Below are 17,751 nucleotides of genomic sequence, written 5' to 3'. Positions count from 1 at the left end.
ACACCACGTGCCTGGGACAATAGTTAACATCCCCTTTTAATTTGCCCTGTATGGGCATAGCCATTAAGGAAAAAGACTAAAGTCTAATCTTGTGCCTTACATGGTCTCATGTGGTTTTAAATTAGTTGTTAAAACAAAATGTGGCAGGGGTGTAAATAACTTATAGTGTAGGGTGACACCTGTTTTCCCTTTTAGATGTTAACATTTCAACAGGATGCCAGCCTCTGCGTTACCGGAATTTTTTCAATAATTTTTCTTCTCATTTTTTATTTTCTCGTTAAGTTTCCTATAACTTGTGAAATATTCTTATACATCTAACAGTATTTGTTTATTCTTCTGAAGGCATTATATTGTCGGGATATCAATGTTCTTTTAGACCTCTTGAGTACTATGCCTCATATAGTTTCTATGAAACAAATTGATGGCTTTCATTGAGCTTTGTGTTCAGTAGTGCCTTTCTATTTTTTTTTTTTTTACTCAAAAAACGAAACGGCACAACACAGAAGGGAATATTTGATTAATAATTAGGGCCTTTAAGGTTGTTTTTTTTTTGTTTTGTTTTTGGGTGTTTTCAAAATACTACATCCATTCGCTAAAAAAAAAAATTTCTCCTCTGTTACTAGCATGTTTTCACCAATTATTTTTAGTATACATGTATATGTATAACTTTTTTTTTCTCAGCATTATGATTGTGCTAATGCAGATATGGCTGGATTAATCTATTGGTCATGCATCTGTGTGAGTAATATAAACACATTCTCCTATCAAGCTTTTACACAACAACCTAGAAAACATCTGCATGTAAACAGTTATTAATTATATGACGTCACCATATTTAGTCTCGAGCCCACTTCAACGACACTTCTTAATTTGTGGCCTTATATAAAATTTGTTTTCATTTTAATTAAAGTGCCATATGTTTATAGCATAGTATAATACATTTCAGTTAGTATCGGGATATAGAAGCATATATATATGTATATACAAACACACACATACAAATAATAAATACATAATAGGCATACACTATAGAGATTTTGTGTATGTTTGTATATGTATGTACTCTCCAGGAATCTGAAAGGAATCAAAAGCCAAACTCAGAAATGTGCTGCATTTTTAATAGAATTTTTTTTTCCTTATTTCATTCAAAAATCAAGACAAGATGTTGAACCTCGGTAGGTCACCATGGCTTCTGACGGGCTAGTGTTGCATTTGTCTTAATCATTGAAGTGTTAGCAGTTACTGCTTATTTTTTTATTTTTTTTTTGTTTTTTTATAATGCCCTAAAAATATCTAGTCCCACTTGTAGCATATGTATTGATATTTTATTATCCAGTCACTATTGGCCGCTATAACCCATGTACAGGAGTATTACAGGAACGTCAATCACAATCTCTTCTGCAGCCTTTCTTACCAGTGCCTTGGTGATAATGGCATCCCTCACTCATTTTGTGGAGTATATTACCATTTAGCCAGTACTTTTTTATTTTTGGAGTAATATACATGAAAAGAAACTTATGCTGACTGATACATGAGCCAGATTGCTGATTGCATTAATATAATGAATGTTAAGATGTGTTTTCAGGATCATTTGCCTAGTATAATTATTCCAAAGGCAGGACAAAAGCAATTAAAATGCAACTTTTTAAAACATCATCAAGTCTAACCCTGCCGAATCGAGACCCTGTGGCTTCATGATATCGCGTAACAAATTATTCCCTGAAAAAGCCAAGTAACGTGACGAAACATGTGCTGGGCATAACACAGCTTGAGCTTGGCTATAAGCAATACACATAGTCAGTGCTATTAGAGCTTAATTTTATATAAATATAGAAGGACTATGATCTAAAAGGGACTAAACTACTATTCATTTTGTTCCTGGGGAGCACTGTATGGTTATTTTACTCCAAGTTGTGTTGATGGGCTCCAGCCAGTTACTTCAACACATGTAGCCATTCTACAAACCTTCTGTCACGTTTTAGCTACATGTTTCACCATAGAGGAGAATTTGTTACCATTGGATCGAGAAGCCGCCAGATCTTCAATAGAAATAACTTAATAAAGATTATATTTTAGTTGCTCTCTACCTGCCTTTGGAGTAATTTAATTCAGTGAGGGTTATCCCCTTAGATAGAGAGGGATATTTATCAGGGCCTTTTGGATTACATTCATTTGCCTAGTTAGCTTAATTGTGTGTCAAGGGCTATTTTTGGTAGAATTATGCTTGATTGACCTCGTTGTTCCACATATTATAAGATATAGCACTTTTAAAGGCAACGGAACCTTTTTATGACAAATTATATGACATATTGCTTATAATTATAGAATCTTTCTTTTTGTTGTGTGTCAAGTGCCATTAGATGACCGGCGTGTAGGCCTTGGGTAATATTGTGCTCTGTGTAAATTCATAACAGGTACAAAACGATTTACAGTGTTTTCCTTACCAGTTTGCTATATTGCACAAAACCCGTGTCTTTACAAATTTTGTTTTCTCTCGTATAACACATTTTGTTGCTGCCAGACACACTTGTGGAACATTTGCTTAAACTGACAAAGAATTCCAGTCACGCAAGTGATGAGAGATGTGTCAAATGGTTATTGAATAGGTTTACAATAATCAAGATATACTACCTTCTCCTGTGATGTTCCAGTCTCTTTAATGGCACTTGGAGTGTGTGTATCTGACACATATATGTATACACCAAACCTATAGAATATAACTCATATTGGCAATCGAAAGCAGTACTCTAAAGGCAGACATATACCCTTGAAAGCTTGTCCTAAAATGTAAGTCCAAAAATATATAATATTGAGAAATTATATATATATATATATATATATATATATATATATATATATATATATATATATATATATATATAATTGAAAATAAGCACACGTGTTTTTATAGCATGCTACATATCATAATTTCTGTCCTCAAGTGCCGTTAGACTAACTGGATAGTGATCCAGTTCTTTTTACTATATCTATGGTATGCTTTTGTTGAAAGACATTATATCTTGATAAGTTTTCTAACCATACTTTTGCTAATTCTATGTAAACTGGTCTTGGTATAAGCTTTCAGTGGTACAGTTCAACAAGTATGAATGTTTTATGTTTTTTTTGGTTTTTTTTTTGTTAAGGTTTTCAAAAACACTCCTGCAATATTATGTTGGATCATCATGCTGCTAATGTAACTTGGGATAAAAATTTCTCATGGTGCTACAACCTTCCTTTCACAGATGTATTTTTACCCATAGAAAAAGGACTATTTTAATATAGCTATAGTTGTATGATATATTTTTATACTGTGATTTTACTTTGCCCTTACTGATCTTTGTATAACACCACAGCGTATTAATATGCACTTGCCAATAGCTGAAAGATTGTGGACGTGCCATTTATTTTTCCCCCCTTAGGCATCCTGCTTTTGTTCATTGCGCAACTCTAGAATGAATTAAAAACGGGCAGAATATATAGTGTGGAGGGGAGGATTACATTATATGTTAGTAGTAGCCCTTGGCCTGTCTACATCAAAATGAAGAGTTTAGTTCAGAATGGATTATTCGCTTCTGACTTTTTGCTGAATTTTTATTTTATTTTAATTTTTTTTTTAAATTCAGTGGAAAAACCTGTTTGGACTTACAAATGCTAAAAAAAATATATATATTTTAGTTTATAACGGTTTTAAAGTCGGAGTAGAAGATATTTGCATTCCAGACTGAATTTTGTTTATTTTTCTTGCATTTAAAAAAGCAAAAGGAAAAAAAAAAAGAAAATGTTATCAAGAAATGGGAAGTTGTGTTGCTTACTATGTAAATGTACTTACAATGTATTCACAAACTACTGTTGTATTTGTATAAAATATAGACAAAAAAAGATTGCATATATATTTTTGTGTATAAGCTATGTAAAATAGCAATCACGTTTTTTAAGCTGCAACAGTTCATGTTAAGCATTCACATCCAAAGAGTCGCAGACTATTTATTGTCCAGATTCTCTGAAAATAAGATACTTTGCTGCTATTTCTACAGTAGTGCTGCAGCTTCTCATGGCCTACAGTTTGCTGTACACAGTATGTGAACTCCACAAAATATTCAATAAAATTTTACAGAATGGTTTTAGATGACTTACATACAATGCCTACTGTTAATACATATTTGTACTGGTATTTTTGTTTTATCTGTTGGTATTGCTGATGCTGACCTACTTTCTTATAGAACCAAAAGATGTTACACAATGGAATAGTGTAGTTGTTACAAACACTTCACTGGCTATTATGGTGATAAGGCAACTCTTTCATAGGAATCCCCATAATATCAAGGGGTGATATGCCTGAGAACTGCTTAGGTTTTGCCTGGAGACTCTGAGTGAAATGTTGCGTCTCCGTAACACGGTTTGAAATCTGAGTGGGAGAGGCTAACATACATGCCTACGTACATACACACATACATACATATACACGTACATTGACACACCCCATACTCCCATAGAAATAAAGCGGTTGGGGCACCCACATCATCACTGACCAGGCCCAGAACACAGATTCCCAGAACACAGATTCTCAATCTTTAATGCAGTGTGAATCACCTGTACATAAGGCTGTATGAGAAAAACAGCTTCAGATTTGAGTGTGTGCCTGTTAAACCAGATTCAGGATAGGATACAAATAAGACACATACTGAGAGAGGAGGGGGGTTCGCTTCGTATAGAGGGAAGGAGCTCATACTTCGTATTTGTGTGACGATGTGCACAAGCAAATATACTATTAGAGGGAAATCTTTTTTTTTTTTTTTTTTCTGCTGCTTGATGTCTATATATAATATATACCCTGATCCAGCATAACATTAAGATCACTGACGGGTGAAGGGAATAATGTTGATCTTTTTTACGGCACCTGTCAGTGGGTGGGATATTAGGCAGCAAGTAAAAAATTCGCCCTCAATGTTAATGTGTTAGAAGAACAAAAAACAGGCAAGTATAAGGATCTGAGCGACTTTGACAGGGGCCAGATTGTGATGGCTAGACAACTGGGTCAGAGCATCTCCAAAACTGCAGCTCTTGTGGGGTCTGCAGTGGTCAGTATCAAAAGTGGTCCAAGGAAGGAAAAGCGGTGAACTGGCGACAGGGTCATGGGCAGCCAAGGCTCATTGATACACGTGGGGGCAGAAGGCTGGCCCGCGTGGTCAAATCCAACAGATAATCTACTGTAGGTCAAATTGCTGAAAAGGTTAATGCTAGTTCGGGTAGAAAGGTGTCAAAACTCACACTGCATCAGTTTGTTGCGTTTTGGGCTGCGTAGCCACATGGTGACCCCTGTGCACTGCCGAAAGCATCTACAATGGGCACATAAGCATAAGAATTGGTCCACAGAGCAATGAAAGAAGGTAGCCTGGTCTGATGAATCACATTATCTTTTAAATCACATGGATTGCTGTGTGTGTCGCTTACGTGGAGAATACATGTCAACAGGAGGCATCCATGGAAGCCCCACCTCGCAACTTACAGGATCTGCTGCTAACGTCTTGGTGCTAAATATTATAGGGCACCTGAAGAGGTTTAGTGGCTTGAAGGGTCAGGGCTGTTTTGGTGTAAAAGGGGGACCTACACAATATTCGTTCTTTGTGGCGTCCTTTCTACGTGGTGCTTGAAACATTCCTCAGAGATTTTGGTCCATATGTACATGATGGCATCACGCAGTTGATGCAGATTTTTTCCATGATGCAAATCTCCTGTTCCACCACATCCCAAAGGTGCTCTATTGGATTGAGATCTGATGATTGTGGAGGCCATTGGAGTGCAGTGAACTCATTGTCATGTTAAAGAAACCAGTTTGAGATGATGTGAGCTTTGTGACATGGTGCATTATCTTGCTGGATGTAGCCATCAGAATATGGGTACACTGTGGTCATAATGGGATGGACATGGTCAGCAACAATATTCAGTGTCACGAACGCACCCTACTGTAAGCATGCACGTGACTTTGTTCTGGTGGTTAAAGGATTAAAATTCACTGTCTGCCCTAGACCAGAAATAGCGAATTAACTATAATAATATAACTAATATCATAACGCTGCCACCACCAAGACAGTTTATAAATTGTCTAAAAACCCACACAATATACTTTAACACAATAATTAGGAGCTTTCAAATTAACAATAAAATTGTTTAATCAGGTAATGCGAGTCTTTACCAGACAAAGGCAGAACATAAAAAAGGAATATTTATTATGAACCAAAAATAGTCACAGTGCATACAAAAAAGATGATAAACAGATTTACACCAAACAGATAAAAATAACAAGGAGAAATTACAGAAAACCTAACTACTCACTTGAATGGTAAAGTAACAGTTTTTCTGTCCGTAGGGCTCCAGCAAGGACAGATGGCGACTTACTCAAAATTAGATCTTGGCCCCTAGTAAGCACACTGACCAATTTCCGCTCATTAAATGTATTAAATGTTTCCAGTTCATCTCAAGTTTCCAAGCCGGCCCAGAGGTGGTATGAGCGGAGGGAAGGTGTACCTTTAGGAACCATAAGTGACCTCCCCCTTGTGTGGTGGAAACATGTCAGTCAAAATTTCATTTTATTGTCTCTCCTGTGCTCGTCACGGTGATAATTCTTGCATTTATGAATTTCTTGTAAATAGATATGTCACTCTTGCTACTTATGACTGAAAATCACAGGCTTCACAATTTCCTCCAAACAGCTTAAGTTGCGCCGCCATATTTGTATTCTTTTTGTAAGGTGCGCTTTTCTAGATATGCACAAAAGGAGATATGATTATGAATCTATGGGTTATTACTGATGTATGTGTTGATCTATGAGGGGATACAGGCATACGGTGGACGGTAGACATAGAGGCACTTCCTATGTAATATTTCACACCTTGTAGAGGGCCCTGGTTGGAGCCCGAGCTTCAAAAGAAAAATTAATGTTAAAAGACCTTTTGGCACCACATGCGTATACAATCGCATTAACCCCTCTCATACTGAAATTGGCCATACCATCTCTACTGGGTAGCAAGTCAATGTATGCGCTACACAAGTTAGCACTCAGGCTGTCGAGTTTAAACAATGCTCAATTGGTACTAAGGGGCCCAAAGTGTGCCAAGAAAATGTTCCCCACACCATTACACCACCAACACCAGTCTGAACCGTTTATACAAGGCAGGATGGATCCATGCTTTTGTGTTTACACCAAATTTTGACCCTGCCATCTGAATGTCGCAGATGGAATCGAGACTCATCAGACCAGGCAACGTTCTTCCAGTCTTCCATTGTCCAATTTTGGTGAGCCTGTGCGAATTGTAGTCTCAGTTTCCTGTTCTTTGCTGACAGGAGTGGCACCCGATGTGGTCTTCTGCTGCTGTAGTCCATCTGCTTCAAGGTTCCAATGTGTTGTGCGTTCAGAGATGGTATTCTGCATACCTTGGTTGTAATGAGTGGTTATTTGAGTTACCGTTGCCTTTCATCTCGAACCAGTCTGCTCATTCTCCTCTGACCTCAACAAGGCATTTTCGGCCACACAACTGCCGCTCACTGGATATTTTCTTTTTTCCGGACCATTCTCTGTAAACCTTTGAGATGGTTGTGCGTGAAAATCCCAGAAGATCAGCAGTTTCTGAAATACTCAGATCAGTCCACCTGGCACCAACAACCATGCCACGTTCAAAGTCACTTAAACCCCCTCGGTTTGAACTTCAGCAAGTTGGCTTGACCACGGCTACATGCCTAAATGCATTGAGTTGCTGCCATGTGATTTGCTGAGTAGCTATTTGTGTTAAGCAATTGAACATGTGTACCTAATAAAGTGTGTGTGTGTGTACCTCTATCTATATATCTATCAAAGTGGTGTTCTTATTGAATTACGCAGGGCAAGCTCAGTCTGCTTAACCCTTAGTAATGCATAGTGAAGTCAGCGAGTTGAAATCACAGCACCTGGTAAACTCCATCTTCAGTGAACCAACTCTAAAATTTAAAACTGGTCTTTTTGTAAGACTGTTTTGATATCTACTTTATTAGGCAGGGACAAGCGTGGCAACTTGCAGTATTGATACATACCACCGTCTCCAGGCGAGAGTGATGTAAAGTGCTGAAATATGATGTCATTTCCCAGTGCTCAACTTCTCTCAAACCTACAAACCTGGCAAGCTGTACCTTCTGCCTGGTGTTACTTTTCCAGTATAGGCAACAATACAAAGTTCTTGCATGACAGGAAACAAAGAATAAAAAGCTTAAAATAAATTATAAGTAAGAATTATATAGTCTACCCCGTATATTAAGCCCTTCCCATACCAGGTTGCCTCGTCTTTGAGGGAATATGGGGTAACATAGAGGACCATGCAAACACGGGGTTCATGGCCACAATTAAGTCTTTGATAAAATAATTTGGTTTCAACTGCATTTGGCTTGTTCTGCCCCAGCATATGTTCTAGAAATGCCCAGTATATGAAATAAATTGTGGCGTTTTCGCGTTCTTTCTTTTGTGCGCGTTACATTGTTGCCTAGAGGGAGCAGAGACACGGTTTAGCTGATGGCTGCAATATATATAAAAATATATATAAAAAAAAGCTTCAAAGACAACGAACCAAGAACTTGTTTAACGCAATAATAAGATGACCCTGATTATGACGACCCCCTAAAATTTGAATATTAATTTAGAAAAAAAGAAAAAGCCTGAATATAAGACTACACTATAAGTAAAAAAAGTTTTACCAGTAAATACTAATTCACATGTAAACTATTTTTTCATATTTAATAATAAACTATGATTGAGAAAAATGCTGGGGGGCACAGGCTCTGCACACTTTCTGCCCCTTTCAGGTGCTTTTGCTATTTTTTGGAGCTAAGCAGGCTTGGACCTGGTTAGTACCTCGATGGGAGACCGCCAAGGAATACCATGCTATATACTACTTTTAATTGTTTGCCATTTGTTGCTACTTTTGTTAACTTGTTGTCTGCTGATGCTATTTGCTGATACCACTAAGGTGTTAATCAGCTCTCTTTAAAGCAATTATTCTGTGTTGGGAGGGTCCATACACCTCTTTTTAAGTGGACACCTAATCAATAGGATTTGTCTATGATTAAGCCTTATGGTGAAACATGTGAGAATTCTCTCCTTTGGCTTTATTATAATTTTTTTTCCAATAAACTTCATATTTTTATATTCATCGGACTTCTGTGGATTCATCAGTTGGAGTATGGGGATGCATTCATTGCTCACACTTCTTTGTTCATTGCAGAGCTCCTGGAGAGCCAGCCCCAGTATGGACATAGAAGAACCGAGGTTTTAGTTCTGTATGTGTGCAGATGCGATATATATTAAGATATAAGGTTCTTATGGGTTAAACAATCCATAAACAATTATAAAATAGCCCTATTGAAGTAGCCACAAATATCAGTAGGTATTCTCTATACATACAAATGGCAAACAAATTTGGAGAGGGGGCGCTAAAGATCCAGTACCTTGAGATGCGAATAAAGCAGATTTGCGCAGGATCACTGAAATTGCCTCTATCGAAACCATAAGACAAGTTATCGTGTGCCGAGGCTGTTTGGTAACACTTTAAGTCCTCGGGACTGATGTATTTTACGTTATACATGTGTAGAACATGCAGTTATGGCTCCGAGCCTTAACACTTTCTAGTAAGTGGAAGAATAGAAAGCAAGAATAAAAAGGACCAGCTTATTTCATTCCCCTCCCCCAAAAAATGTAATTAGAAACCCTGGGAAGGTATTTTCTGCACAGTTCATAAACTTCACGTTAGTATCTAAGAAGGAATGTAGAACAGGGCTGGTTTAGCTATTCAGAGTGTGCTAGCAAATGTTAACCCTTTATGGAATGCATCAATCAAGCGGTTAAATGCCTAGACAGTGCTAGCGATTTAAACCATTTACCATTGGGCTTTACTTCCGTTTGTCACAGTCCAAATATTTCTATATGTTTCTTCAGATATGTAATACAAGAAAACCAGTGGGTATTCAATTTTTATTTTTTATTTTAAAAGCCACGTCTGGTCACTGGTACCAATTTAACAATAAATGTCGCATTTTGGGTTCAAAGGTAACCAATTGAGGAACTTTTTTTAAGACTATCATAATATGATATATATAATACTAACTGAAGTGACCGATATTTAAGTAAGAGTAGGTAAATAAAATAACACAACTGTGTGTAATTGTATCCATCAGTGTGTCTATATCCAAATCAGAGCATACAGACAGCATGGACAGGGGTCGCCAGGACAGCCCGTGCTTAAAAAGCACAAAGTGAGATGCCGGTCTGCAATTACTGCACAAGTCGAGTGATGTATTTAGCGCTGCTTTAACCCCTTAAGGACAATGCGTTGTCCTTAAACCCATTAAAAACAATGCATTGTGAGCCCGTACATGAACAGGCTTTGTCATGAATGGGTTAAGCCTAACACAGAGCAGTGCTACCTGCTGCTCATTCTGCGCCGCTGTCTTTCTGGGACTTTGGATATGATGTCATACCCCGACGCCCCACTTTTAAAGGAAGTGTGGGGACTCGGCACAGCCCTCCATAGTGTTAATGGGCCGGTTTGGGAGATCAGTGATCTCCCATTTAACTGGTCTATTGTGTAGTGACCAGAGGCTCCCTATTATATGTATAATATATACATATATAATGTATATATATATATATACATATATTATATATAATACATATATACATTTTCACGCAATACTCGCAAGCCATATTCATGCCATGCAGCTATAAACTGGTTTGGTAGTAGACATTCCCCATAAATCCCATAGAAGTGTGGGTTATTCTTGTGTAAATGTTATGATAAAACAAAATGAATAAAAGCATCTTTATCAAAACACACATTTCCAGTTTGTTCTTTTTCTAATGCAAAATATTGTCTTTGTGGTTAAGTAGATATCGTATTTAAGTGTAAAAATCGGGATACAAGCTTTATTGCACAGCACAGGGTTCAGTGAAATGAGTTACACTAACATGTCACATAACATTTTCCATGCATGAGACCAAAATAACCCAAGGTGTACAGCTAATCTTTACTACTCATCAAAATAATATTTCGTTTATACATTGAACTGCCCCATTATGTTTTGTATATAGACATATTTCACTAAGGACCAGATCTTCTAAAAATATAGGAATTTGTTTAGAACAAATCTGGTGCAGGGTTTCTGAAGTTGTGGGGTAATAAGACCACCTAAATTAAAGGATTGCTCTTTATCAATAAGTTTTAAAAAGTTATTAGAAATCATCGGTAATGTATTACACAAGATCTTATGTGCGGTGTGATTTAGGAAATAATCCTGCGGGAACAAAAGCTCTTCATAATTATATAAATCTTACTTCCATTTTAACCCTTTCATCTAGAAGTGAAGTGGTTAAAAACTCATCTTTTATAATCTTATCCGATTATGGAAGATTGATGGAATTCTTTTACCTCTATCTCCACATGAAGCAACAGTTAAACAAAACTTTAAAGTTGTCTTGTCCTTTTAAAGCTATCAATTCCTTAAGCTATGGCATATAAACTTTGTTTAGACCCCCTCCACACACATGTACACACACACATATATACACCAGATTAGCGTGTTGTGCATTCAGCCTTCTGAAATCATTTTTCAACCCAATACTTTTTACAAAGACCATCTCCTCATCACTATAACCCTAATCACACTATAGTTATCATTCCACAATCATTGGAGGTAGACAGGTCTTGGAGAGTTTGCAGGAGAGTTGTCCTTCTACTTCACTAGACGTTATGAAGGTCCAACCCCATTGAGCTTGCATTGCGGGAAGAGCTTGGCTGGCCCTGTGTAATGTATAGTTAATTTGGCGTGATTTCTTCGACCCTTTACCCGTTAAATTATGCATCACGTAGAGCTAACTTCTTGCTGAAGAAACTCGCCAGTGTTGGCTCTTCATAATAAATAGCTAAGTATGGCAGCTGAAACCAAAACTCTCCTGTTAACTATCCATTTAGTGGATAAAACTCATGTATGCTTTATGTACACATTCAGTGTGAGTTTTTATTTTAAGAGAAGGTGAGCTTGGGTCATTCACGAGTTTTCTAGTGTCCCCCAAATTGAGCTGCTTGTTTAAAATTAAACTGAAACTGCTCACAAGCCAAAATGTTCATTTCTATTAAGTTCTGGTTGAAATTATACTGGACCACAAAGTAAATTATCAGCAAGCACTGAATTCCCCAAGATGAGTTTCTACGAAATAGAAAGCAGAACTGAAACTGCTCGGTGTTTGAAGGGTCCGTCACTCGAGTATTCTTCTTTAAGATACATATCCCTCTGTCCCTTTTTCTCTTCTTATGTGTATGGCTGTGTCACAGAAGGCTATATTCACAGGTTAGTGAACATACCGTAGAGTTCCACATCAACAAAACTAAGAAAAACATTTGTTTACATGGCAGAAAATATTGAACCACCAAGCATTTATAAGTTCTATGTACACTGTGCCAGGTAGCTATGAATTATTAAACATATCCAATTATTCTATACATAATCGCATGTTTTGCCACTGAGACCAAATCATTTTAATCAATTCTAGTAATATCTATAACAGCATAGGGGTATATATGATGTCAGATTGTAGTTTTGGAGACTTTCTGACCCAAGACGCAACTAACTTCGGCGATTCTCGAGCTGTGATCCTTGGGGATATTTTGGTCACTCGAACTGTCCTGTTTATAGTGAGTTGAGACAATATAGACACACGTCCTCTTCCAGGTTGATTCATAACATTTCCAGTTGACTGGAATGTCTTCATTATTGCCCCGATGGTGGAAATGGGAATTTCCAATGCTTTTGCTATTTTCTTATGGTGGTCTTACCCATTGTGATGAATGACTAAGGGAATTTGGCCCATGTGTTACCTAATAATTATACCCCTGTGAAACAGGAAATCATGGTTGAACAACTTCCTGTTCCTAGTCACCCAGGTGTACTAAAAATGTAAAATATCAATGGCAATATACTTCAAATATATTTTCCTCATATCAATTCATAGATGTGACAATAATCATGCCACCTGGATAGTATATTTAAATTTTTGTTTGATAAATCTGTGTTGTGTTTGCAATTCCTTGACATCCATGAGCAATGTTGAGGACAGTAGACACAATGGTCGGCCAAAGAAACAGCGCAGAAGATGAAAGACATATCAAGATTACTTCCCTTGAAGTAACTGATAAAAATAAACTATTAACATGTCTAATTTTGAAGGCATTCTTACCTTACAGCATTTTTCACACCTGCCTAAAACTTTTGCACAGCGCTGTATATAGACACACTATAGTGTATTGCAAGCTTAGCACAGCAGTGCCTGACACGCTACACTTCACGATTTATTACAGGGTATGTACAGTAAGTTTCTCACCCCTTATCCACCTAGATTGTGAGTTCCCACGGGAACAGGGCCCTCCATTCCTCTTGTATCTGTAGTTCAATTGCTGTATTGTACTTGTCCTTATCTGTAAAATTTTCATCTTGTACAGCGCTGTGGAATCTGTCGGCGCTTTATAAATAAAGTATAATAATAATAATAAAGTGTATACGGACACTAACGGCATACATTAGCACAGGAGCTTCTTGACCCATATGCCTGTATTACTAATAAACAGATTGATTGCAGCTTGTAACACAGATAACATGTACACATTTTCAGTTTGGTTATCAGATATTAGTAAATTAAGTGAAATACACTGAAATTTGGCTAGCATGGCTAACAACATCCACTGCGACTGACCATTCCAAAAGCCGCTGCTCTGAGCTTCTTCACGCCTCACAGAAGGAAGACGGCTAAAGGATGTTCACGTCTTTCACGTGAGGAGGTAGCAATGCAACGCTGCTACAGAAGATGGCACCGCAGCGCATACACATTCTTTACATGGATCTCAAATCCACATACGTGACGCTGAGCAAATGTAACAGGTAATACAGTGTTCCTTTATACGCTAGAGGACTGAGCTCTGAAGGTGTTGAAGGATCCGTCATGCACGGCCTGCATTCTAGACATAAGATGGAGCAGTAAGATAGTAGACACCTCAACCAGTCTATAAGGGACATGCTTCATACACGGGCTAAACCCAGAGAGCTTTTCAGCAAGAAGAACTGAGCTGAACCTCCATAACTTTCAAGAAATCTCCCCACACTGACCATGTAGGCCTTTTCCTGCAGGAATAATGGATAATGGAGATGGTGAGCTGAAATGTTCAGTGAATGTCCCTCAAACCCTGCCCCAGATACACTTCTCTTTTCTGGTTGATTTTTACAATATATCAGCAAGATGACCATATTTTGCTCTTTTTCGAGGAAAGCAGCTTTATGCAAGAAGGTGCTCCATCATCCCAGTCATTGGGAATCATATTTATCCCGCCACGATCATAAAGCTAGTTACTGGATGGGGTCACGAGCTGAGAGCTTCAGCGTGGTCTCCAGAAGAATGAGAACCTGCCAAGAGACTAAAATGTGTACACTATCAAAAGAACTTTATGGGAAAAAAACACATGGAAACATTTTTTCCTAGAATAGTATTAATCGTATCAATTCTAAACAGTAGTAAACATATAATCAAAGTATCCAACCTGACTTGATAGCCAAGATTATCTCTCTGTGGTCGCTATACAGATTCCCTGGTTCTGATCCCCTCCCTTGGCATGTAAGATGTTCTCTTCTCAGCCCACTTATCAGATAAAAGAGTTCATTCACTAAAGGGAGAGTCTGAAGGAGAGTTGTGGCTTTAGCGCCCCCTCTTCACTATTCATTATGAAGGGTTAACACGAGCAAGGTTATATACATATATGCATTATACAGGGCCAGCCATGCTGTGGAGGCTCACTAGGACAGGACCGTCATAATGTATAATGAAGTCAAGCAGCTGAAACCCCATCTTATCGTCTCTTTAGTGATCGTGGGCTCTCTTCACCTGAGCTCGGTTATTATTTCGTTATTGTCAGGTTTATACACGCACGGTTGCTCAGTGATTGCAGATGCGGCCGTGTCGGTATATCGTAGGGCGATCGGTAGTCGTTAGGCGACTCCGCCTGTCCGCGCGGGGTGTTTGCCGCACCTGCCCGTGTTGTTATTGCTGCACACACGTGCGTGAGCCCCGCCCCCAGCCGGTAGTAGAATAGCTGGCCGAGCACCGCTCGTCCGCTTCGCACTATGCCGTCACCAATCCCTGTTGAGCGGTTCTTTCCCCGGGACCTGTCCCCGTCCATAGACCTTCGCCCTTGCAGCAGCCCTCTGGAGTTAAGCCGCCACAAGCCGGGCAGTCGCCCCTTCTCAGTGAGCCGTCGACTCGCCGCCTCCCTCCTTCCTCCTCGCTTGGCCTGGTGCAGCATTGACTGGGAGCAGGTCCGGCTGCTGGAGCCGCTGGGCTCGGGGGGATTCGGCTCCGTGTACCGGGCAATCTATCAGGGCCAAACGGTGGCGCTAAAGAAAGTGAAGCCCTGCACCAAGAACCGGCTGGCCTCACGCCAGAGCTTCTGGGCCGAGCTGAACGCCGCCCGCCTGCGTCACCCTCACATCGTGCAGGTCCTGGCTGCCAGCACGTCGTGCCCAGGGGACCCCGGCAGCCCCGGCACCATCATCATGGAGTACGCCGGCAGCTGCACCTTGCACCGCCGCATCTACGGCCGTGGCCCCCGGCTGGGCAAGGAGTGCTGTCTGAAGTACGCGCGGCATGTGGCGGACGGGCTGTTCTTTCTGCACCGGGGCGGCCTCGTACACCTAGACCTGAAGCCGGCTAACGTGCTTCTGGCCCCGGGAGACCTGTGCAAGATCGGGGACTTCGGCTGTTCGCAGAGGGTGCGCGGAGGAGAGGATGGAGAGGAGCCCTGCTGCAACCAGCTGAGGCACGTCGGGGGTACCTACACCCACCGGGCCCCGGAGCTGTTAAGGGGGGAGCCCGTCACCGTCAAGGCTGATATCTATTCGTTCGCCGTCACTCTGTGGCAGATGGTGACCCGGGAGCTGCCCTACACCGGGGATCGACAGTGCGTGCTCTACGCTGTGGTGGCCTATGACCTGAGGCCGGAGATTGGGCAGGCGTTCCGGTGCACCGAGGAGGGCAGGTTCTCCCGGGAAATAGTGGAGAGCTGCTGGGCGGCGCGGCCGGAGCAGAGACCCAGCGCTGAGCAGCTGCTGCAGAGACTCAACGCTGTGCAGTGTGACCCGGACTGCGTGGAGCCTGTGCTGGGATCTGACCCGGACTCTGTGCACTGGCAGGATAACTTGGATCATATGCAGGAATCTGACCCGGACTCTGTTCCTTCACTACCCAAGACAGATTTCTTGGATCCTGGTCAGGGATCTTGTCCAGATCATCAGCATCCACCTGCCGGGACAGATCGCCCGGGTTATTTGCAGGAGAGATGGGACTGTGTGGTTAACAAGTACAAAGGTTCTGGTTGTGTGGAACCACAGCTGAGAATCCTCTAGAGAGCTACTAGATGTCTCCTTTATGATCTTCTACCTTGAGTGATGCTTCTCACATCGTTGTTGGAAAGCTGTTGCTGGCCATCATACTGAAGACTCTGTACACTAAATGGGTCACTTCAGTTACTAGTCTGCCAAGTGGGTGACTCGATGTCACATGTATTAGGTTTCCAGGATTCTTCAATGGATGCTTCAGACATTCTAAGTCAACCTGGAATCTCCAGTTGGGGATAAGTTCACCTGTGGATGTTTAATCATGACCCCATATCAAACAAAAGCACTTCTCATCCCTTTGCTGTGGTTTATGTATGTTTTTCTATGTATGCTGTGGGTGAACTAAGCATTGTGTGTCTTGTTTTGTTGGGTTAAGTGCAATAACATTGTTTCATGCGACCATAAACATGCAGCTTTGGGACCCACCAAACGTTCAACTAAGATAGTGGTTATTGGGTTATTTTGGGTTGTTCTTGAAAAATGTTGTGTGGTTCAAAGCGATGTTCTCTGGTGGTAGTGTCGTTGTCTCGTACAAACAAAGCACAGTGGCCTTCTGTTGTGCATAGGATTAGCATTGTGTTTCATTTAGGTCTTGGCATTCTAATAAAATAGGACAAATTCCCCATAGTGACAGACAGGAGGGCTTTAGAGAATAGCCCCATACATGCTAGGGGTGAGATGGATACAGATGCATTAAAATTATTTACCATATGTTCAAGCCGAGTGCATTAAGAGTCAATGTCTTGTACAGCTTTTGGGGTCCATTCACTGAAGGAAGACCGTCTAATGCTACACATTATGAAGGTGGTCCAGCCTTGTCTGCTTCTGTTCCAGGGAGAGCTTGGCTGGCCCTGAATAATGTATAGTTACATCAGTGAGACGCCAAAGTCTTGCACATTTATTTGGGCAGAATGCAAGGTCAGCTCAGCCCTTCTTGCTGGAGGAACTTGGTAGAATTGTCCCATCATAATGAGTTTTGTTTAGGAAATGCCAAAGTTTGGCGCTTTCGATATTGCTACAGACCATAACTGAGAATTAAGATGAAACGCCAATAGCATAATGCAATGTTGCCTCGTATTAAGCTATGCATTGTACAGGGCCAAGCCTGGTGGGATGCTCCTGCTAGCTAGTCTTGCTTAAAGCATAGGTAAATCTGAGACTGACTTGGCATGGAAAATGTGACCTCTCTCTCATCCCCTAGTTTACCGTTGCTAAATAAAAAAAATACTAAAAAAAAATTAAAAAAAAATTCCAAAATATTGTCTATATACAATCTATGACGTGATGTAAAAAGTAACTCAT

General features: G+C 40.1%; 1 protein-coding gene across 1 annotated transcript; it reads left to right on the top strand.

The window, feature by feature from the left end:
* The first annotated feature begins 15,156 nt into the window (after nucleotides 1–15,156).
* Nucleotides 15,157–17,119, top strand: MOS (MOS proto-oncogene, serine/threonine kinase). The gene has a single exon (XM_053465972.1). The coding sequence runs from the start codon at nucleotides 15,181–15,183 to the stop codon at nucleotides 16,456–16,458; it is 1,278 nt and encodes a 425-aa protein (XP_053321947.1). The 5' UTR covers nucleotides 15,157–15,180; the 3' UTR covers nucleotides 16,459–17,119.
* Nucleotides 17,120–17,751: the final 632 nt, after the last annotated feature.

This window comes from Spea bombifrons, chromosome 5 (assembly GCF_027358695.1).
Source record: "Spea bombifrons isolate aSpeBom1 chromosome 5, aSpeBom1.2.pri, whole genome shotgun sequence".
Lineage (NCBI taxonomy): Eukaryota > Metazoa > Chordata > Amphibia > Anura > Pelobatidae > Spea > Spea bombifrons.
The sequence above is the reverse complement of the archived record's forward strand: the minus strand, read 5'-3'. Positions and strand labels throughout refer to the sequence as shown.

Excerpts from the sequence above, each read along its gene's own strand:
- MOS (XM_053465972.1), top strand. The coding sequence starts at position 15,181 with ATGCCGTCACCAATCCCTGTTGAGCGGTTCTTTCCCCGGGACCTGTCC.